General features: G+C 31.6%; 1 protein-coding gene across 1 annotated transcript; it reads left to right on the top strand.

The window, feature by feature from the left end:
- The first annotated feature begins 910 nt into the window (after positions 1-910).
- On the top strand, positions 911-5,100 carry LOC107827889 (tryptophan aminotransferase-related protein 4-like). Its single transcript, XM_016655109.2, has 5 exons — positions 911-1,211; positions 2,002-2,302; positions 3,278-3,570; positions 4,050-4,330; positions 4,747-5,100. The coding sequence occupies exons 1-5, from the start codon at positions 925-927 to the stop codon at positions 4,971-4,973; spliced, it is 1,389 nt and encodes a 462-aa protein (XP_016510595.1). The 5' UTR covers positions 911-924; the 3' UTR covers positions 4,974-5,100.
- Positions 5,101-7,779: the final 2,679 nt, after the last annotated feature.

Below are 7,779 nucleotides of genomic sequence, written 5' to 3'. Positions count from 1 at the left end.
GTACGTGGAGACTTCAAGGTATATCTGCCAACGTCCACAGACCTTGGAGTCCCCTTGTATCCTTATTATGTTGTTTTCCCTTATTCTCTTCAAACTTTAATGTATAGAGACACTTAGTATTTTGTCTTAGAAACTTGTGACTTATTTATACCGGATTTTGGGAAATGCAATTATGGATTTGTAGTTTTATATTTATATATCATGTGTTGAGATTGGAGTTCAGTTTATTATTCATTTATTCCACAAATTTTTAGGCTTACCTAGTCTTAGAGACTAGATGTCATCACGATATCCTACATAGGGAAATTGGGTCGTGACAGATGTTAAATGAGAAAAAGTATAGTTGAGGAGGTAATGTGAACACCTTAGAATTTAAGTATGAAATTAGCAAAATGGGTACAATTTAGGGTGTTTTATGAATTTATTCAATATTAAGGCACGGAAACTAAATTACTATTCCATATGTAAAGTATTCAATATTTAGGTCGAATTACAGAATGAGAACACTATCAATTAAATTTTCTTATTCCACAATTGTTAACTACAATTAGAAGTTTTTTATTAGTCTTAATCCGCATCCACCCTTAGAAAAACTTCAACAATTATTTCTTGTTTTGTTCACTTGTATAGATTTTAAATGCTCCACGCCTTTACATAATCTCATTATGCTTACCATGTCGAAAACACAAGGCCTGGTTTGGTAGCATTTGAATATATATTTTATATTCAATTTGGTTTTAAAATTGAAATGACGCTAAACTTCGATTTTAATTGGTCAATTATTGATTTATTTTTTTCAAGTCAACCAAGTTGAATTTAAAAAACAGAACTAGAGATCACGACAGCATACCTAATAAACTGTAATTAGCTGCAATATGTCATGAACTTAATTCTCAAAGAAAGAAAGAAGAGAGAATAAAGATAATGGCAAAGGATATTCAGAGGTTTAGCTATGTTATGTGTCTTTTGGTCTCAATACTTGTGAATATATTCTTTTTCAAAAACATGTATTATGAGAAGGAGAAGTTGAGTTGGAGCCAAAGAGCAGCAGAAGAAGCAGAAGCAGTGGCTTCAATTTCATGCTCAGGAAATGGAAGAGTATATATTGATAGCATTGTTGTAGATGGAAAGCCTATTTGTGAATGCTATTCTTGTTATGGAGGCCCTGATTGCTCTCTATTCTTCCCAAATTGTCCTGTTAATGTTGAAAGGTAGCATTCTCCCCCTCCACAACCCTGAGATAAATCTAGAGCGAGTTTGTATATAGTTCAACTGAACTCATTGCTTGCGATCAATTAAAATCATAGGCTCCTTTCATTCTAGTTTAAGTGGCAGCATTTCCGTTTTAGTCTGTTTAAAAAAAATGGCATGTTTCTTAATTCTAAAAATAATTAAACTCAATCTTATTATTTTATTCTTAATGATAAACTTTTATAGTCATATAAATATTATAATATGTTTAATACCACGAGTTTTATTTATGACATGCTTAAGACCATAGGTTTTAAATTTTTTATTTGATTTTTTAGACTTTGTGTCGTTTGTTTTTGTTCTCTCTTGTCGTGTTAGTAAATGGAATTCAATGAACCTTTGACCCGATAATACAGGGTTGATTGGAAAAAAGTAAATTTTGTCAGTTTTGAAGGATAAATTTTTATTGGTCCAATTTTGAGCTATGACTCCAATTAAATAAACCCCCCTTAACCCTTTTTTTTCCAACTCCAAAAACAGACCCACCAAAAAAAAAATAACCAAACTCAGTGATTATTAAAAAAATTAACTTTTTCATCTTTTCAACTCTACCATCACCATAGTTGGACTAATAAAAAGTTGTCACGTGTAATTTACGTAAACTTTTTTATTTGGCATTGACCATAAGTCGTAGGGCATAAGTGAGCCAGAAAGATAACGGTGAGGACATTTTTGGCTCAATAGGTGGACGGAGGTCATATTTGTACCAAATCTAATAGGAAGTTGCTAATGTGTTGTTGTTTAGTACAGTGGGGATCCCCTATTCTTGGAACCTTTTTGGATACAAAATGCAGCTAGCAGTGCAGTAGTGGTAGCAGGTTGGCATAGAATGAGCTATTCCTTTCCTAATCAGTCTCACATATCAAAGGAGCTTGAGAAAAGCATAAGAAAGATACATGCAATTGCAAAGAATGCTATCACAGATGGAAGATACATTGTTTTTGGTGTTGGCTCTACTCAGCTCTTAAATGCTGCAGTCCATGCTCTTTCCATGGAGAAGCCTTCCTCTTCTTTCCCTGCAAAAGTGGTTGCAAAAATCCCTTATTATCGGGTTCGTTCTCCTCTATGATTCACATCTGCACAATCTCAAAGTCCTAATAATCTAGTTTGAAATATGTTACTCCCTCCTATCAGTTTTCAATTATGTGGTGGTGCTTGACTGCTCATAGAATAAAATAATTTTTTTTTTAAAAAATTTGGGATCTTAAACATGTCACGAGATTTCAATGGCTATAAAAGCATGCGAATAAAAGTAAAATAGAATGTTTAAAATTACATTATCTCCAAATATATCAAGATATCATTCTTTTACGAATAAACAGATAAAAAATTACGCCCATAGAATAGAAGGATTATACATGATGATAATGTAAATATTATTTTACACTATCCTATGACTAAGCCTATTGTACCAGATATTATGTAGCTTTAGTATATTCGATAGTATAAGTATTTTTATTTGGATGAACATTATTTGTCCCTTCCATGCAACTTAACCCGTTGAACCAGATATTACGTAACTTTAATATAGTCGATAATATATTTATTTTTATTTGGATGAAAATTATTTTGTCCCCTCTAACTTTACTTAAAAAATCAGAACTCCACTCCCATTTTAAACAATAGGCATTTTTCGTACATCCTAAGATGTCTATTTATCCATTGATATTTTTAATCCCTCTTCTATGTAATTATCTTTCTATTATATAAGATAATTTAATTTGGATAAAGTTGGAGAAGAAGTATGATTTTCACCCATTTTTATTTACATTATTATACAGTTTAACTAGTTATAGTATATTACTTATTCTCACGGTTAATAATATGCAATTTTTATAGATGGATATTTAATAGTTACCTATTAAGTGATCTGAAAGTAAAAAATAATAATTTAACTGTTAGAACATGGTCAAATTCTTGAAATAATTGTTCTCGAGGGTATCCTTTTGTTTTCCCAATACACTTTAGAAACAAAATTATTTCTTGAGTGCACTTGAAACTGATCTGAATTAATTAATTTTCTCAGCCCTATAAGCTTCAAACAGAGTTCTTTCAAACATTGCATTATGAATTTGAAGGAGATTCGTCCATTTTAAGAAACAAATCTGATTTTGCTGGAGTTGTGATTGAGTTTGTGACTTCACCAAATAATCCAGATGGGAATTTGAGAAGTCCAGTTTTAAAAGGCCCCAACGTGAAGACAATTTATGATCATGCCTATTATTGGCCTCATTATACAGCAATTCCAGCTCCTGCTGACAAAGATCTCATGCTTTTCTCCATATCTAAGCTCACTGGTCATGCTGGAAGTAGATTTGGGTAATATTAATATATTCAATATTTAATCTAAATTACTTTTTTTTGTTAATAGAGGCAACAAAAGTTTGGACATATAATCCACATGCAACTATGTCAAAAGTTTTTGGTCAAAATGTGATCTTGTGCGAACCTTGAGCATGTAGCATAAGCGGACCAAAAATTTAAACTCAGTGAGTACTAAATTTTAATGTTTTTAGCATTAAATCAATTATATATTTACAGTTATGAGTTCATGTCTCAATTTCAGTAAACTTTTACACATATTTATACTTCGGGTCGAAAATCATGGGTTAAATTGAACCTGTATCTGTAATGGTACATCTGCCGCTGGTCTGTAGAATACAATTGATTAGTGATACAAGAAATTCAAAAACCAAAGAAAAAAAGCCATATCGTGATGTTTTAATTCCTTAGCTTTCTTCTGAGCCGTACTTTTAATCTCTTTTTTTTTTCGCTCTCGTTGCTATTTAAAAATGTAGGTGGGCTATTGTGAAGGACGTGAATGTGTATAAAAGAATGATGGACTATATTGTTCTGGCTGAAATGGGGTTCTCAAAAGATACCCAATTGAGAGCCTTAACTCTTTTGAAAGTTGTTGCTCAAGGAAATGGCAAGCAAATCTTCAATTTTGGACATGAAATCATGAGGGATCGTTGGGAAAAAATGAGTCATGTCTTCTCTTTATCTAAACGTTTTAGACTCCAAAGCATTCCAACTCAGTATTGCACATTTCTTGACAGAACCAGAGAACCATCTCCAGGTAACTTTTTTAACTCAAGAAAACTTTTTCATTACAAAACTAACAAACCGGAAAAAAGATGAATTATTTTGTGAAAGAATTTTTGGTCCGGAATTTGTGTTTGTGGAAATTATCGAGTAATCGAAGATGAAAAAGAAGACCTGGAATTTTGTGAACAATGCGAAGTCCAATTTGAGAAAACCGAGTCGGTCGCTAGAACTACTGGTTTTAAAGCCCGAAATAAATAGGCTTACTTTTTCTTCATTTGAATCATAATTACAAGAATCTAGATTTGAGTGAATTCCTTAAAACCATTTAGAGTTTCAAACCAGACCTATATATGTTTACAAGCAGTATGACAATATACAAAACTATCTTATGTATGCCACTGTGTGTGTGCGTGTTTTGGGTGTTCATCATTGTGGCGTTGATGGCAGGTTATGCATGGGTGAAGTGTAAGAGAAAAGAAGATAAAAACTGCACACAAGTATTCAGAGTAGCAAAAATCATAGGTCGACCAGGCAGCAAATTCTTTGCAAAAAATCGTTATGTTCGACTTAGCTTGTTGAAGGGTCAGCATGATTTCGAGATGTTGATTCGTCGACTGAAACAATTGGTTTCTCGAGAAGATGAAGAAGGTGTACAACCCATGTCAAGTTTTTAACTACTAGATCGATCTATGATTATGCATCCATACCTCTTAGTATATGATTTAAAATGTCGTGTAAACTTCCTAGACTTTCAAAATTTCTTTAATAAAACTTTGACTTAATTGGCCACCATATATTCAAATTCTAGCTACACTAAACTATTGGATGTTTTCTATTATCTACTGACCATTAGTTTTTCCTATTATTACCCCTTGCACGACAACTCTGAAAATTAAACTGAAGAAAGATAATTTCATATCCTAAACAAATTTCTAGGATCAGATTAGTTGAGGGATGGATTTTTTAAGAAAGTTTAGGTTTTCCAAATTCTATAATAATTTGCAATTGGGATTACTTTTATCGATTAATTTCTTTTTGGCTTATTTTAAGGATATGGGGTTTCAACTGTATTTATTGTTACCAACAAAAAGTTATTGGGTTTAAAGAAGGAAAATAAAAGGAAGTCATGAAAACTAGATAACAAAACAACATATAGGAATTTTTTGTTCTACAATTTAATCTTCAATTTATGTTATTTTTATGTTAATTATTTTGGTGTTATTGTTATTTTAGGGCTAATGCTTTTTAATTGAGTTTACAATTATCAAGAAGTTTTTTTCGTGATTTGCAACTGGATTTATTTTTTGATTAATTTTTCTTTGCTATTATTGTTATTTTAGGTTTATGGATTTGAACTAGATATACTCCTCTCATCAAAAGATATATTGGAGAAGAAAAAAGAATTCAAGAAAATTGATAATAAGAAAACAAGAGAGAGAAAATAAAAATAAATAATAATTGTGAGCGCCTAATTTTTTTACCATACTTGAGTTTTCAATACTTTTTAGTATGTAAATAATTTTAAGTTTAATCTACATATTTTAACCTTTATTTCATTTTTAGTAAGTTTTATTTAATAAAATTAAAAATTACAAAAAAAATTATATGTTCTTGATTTTAAAATATTTAGCTAGTATTTTTATTTTACACTCTTAAAAGAAATAAAAATATTAATTAAAGCAAGAGCCAATGAGTCATTTTCATATGACAAAATTCTTTTTTATCTTTTGTAACAAACTTACATGCTCTCCCTAAAAACTCACATGAACATACAGTTGGCATAAAATAAATATACGTAAAATCTACATTTTACTAAGAAATGTTAAACACCGTTAATTTTTATTTGCAATAATTTTTATCTAGATAACCTCAAATATTATCTAAATTTTTTATTATATACATAATATTTACTATACGTTGACATAAAATAAATATATATACATATATTAGATTTTTTTATTTTAAGGGAGTCAACGTATAGTAAATATACATAAAATAAAAATAAATTTTATGTATATAATAAAAATATCTTGATAACATTTGAGGTTATCTAGATAACAATCATTGCAAATAAAAATTAACGGTGTTTAACATTTTTTAGTAAATGTATATTTTACGTATAGTAAATAAATAGTAAATAAATTCTATGTATATTTACTATTTGTTATCTAGATAAATCTGTCATCTTTATTTCTTTCGGTAAACAAGAAAATAAATGGAACATATATTTTGTCAGATCTTAGATTTCTGTTAAAAACTAAGTTCTAAAAGCGGTAAAAGGTAAATGTATATAAGTTCTAAAATGAGTAATCAAACAATTAATTAAGTCAGGTATGATTAAAGCGACCGTGCTAAAATCACGGAACTCGGGAGTGCCTCACACATTCTTCCGGGTTAACAGAATTCCTTACTTGATCTTCTGTGTTCGCGGACCATAAATAAGAATCAATTTCCTCGATTTGGGATTTTGAAATAAACTAGTGACTTGGGACACCATAACAAATATTCCAAGTGGCGACTTTGATTAAATAAATAATCTCATTTCGAATAATGTCACTTTAATTGAAAAAACTCCCCTATCTCTCGGGAAAAAGGAGGTGTGACAGCTCTGGCGACTCTGCTGGGGACTAAGAACCCAGAACTTCCAGTTCAGGGTTCAGAATTCGAGCTTATAAATTGATCTATGCTTGGCTTTATTGATTGTATGATATTATTGTGTTTGTGGGCCTAATGTGTTAATTGCCGCTCATTTAGCGCTTTGATATTATTTGAATTGTATAAACTGTCTTCTTACGCTTCCCTTCTGAGTCTTCTAAAAAATATGGTGCACACGTACGCGTGGCCCACTTTAATGTTAGAGGTCGTGCCAAATAGAACGAGGCTGGATCAGCAACTAAACCGGGTAGACTTCCGTGCTCCCGGTACATTGCTCCTACATCGGCTCGAGTTGTTCGCTTGGGTAAGCCATGTCTAGAACACACACCCAGGTTTAAACCTAGAATAACACAACCTCATGTCGGATCCCTAGTAGGAACATTTATTTGCATCATGTGCATTTGACTTTGGGGACTCAACACAGGGGTTGGGTCCGTCTAGGACAGGCGCACCCGAAATAAAAGACCATCCTGATGCATCTTACATGTTATGTGCGCATTTATTTATTTCGGCTTGCATGCTGATCGACTAAGGAAAGAAAATTAAGAGAAAAACCAAGAGTGAGGCAGGAGAGAATTCACCCGATTCTGAAAAACTCGGTATTTGGAAGTGTCCCGAAACTCTGCCGAAATTTTTGAAAAAAAAAAAGAAAATGAAAAATAAATTTCAAAATGAGTCAATATCATGTTCTCCTAGTTATGTCAAAATGACCAAACTACGCGGGTCTGATTCTCACCTGATGTGAGATACGTAGGCAAATCTCAACGGTTCCGCCCCCCAATTTTAAAAAAATCCAAAAGTATTTTCCTTTACTTCCTTCTTTAG

The sequence above is a fragment of the Nicotiana tabacum genome, chromosome 15, assembly GCF_000715075.1.
Source record: "Nicotiana tabacum cultivar K326 chromosome 15, ASM71507v2, whole genome shotgun sequence".
Lineage (NCBI taxonomy): Eukaryota > Viridiplantae > Streptophyta > Magnoliopsida > Solanales > Solanaceae > Nicotiana > Nicotiana tabacum.
This window is presented reverse-complemented; position numbering and strand designations above follow the sequence as displayed.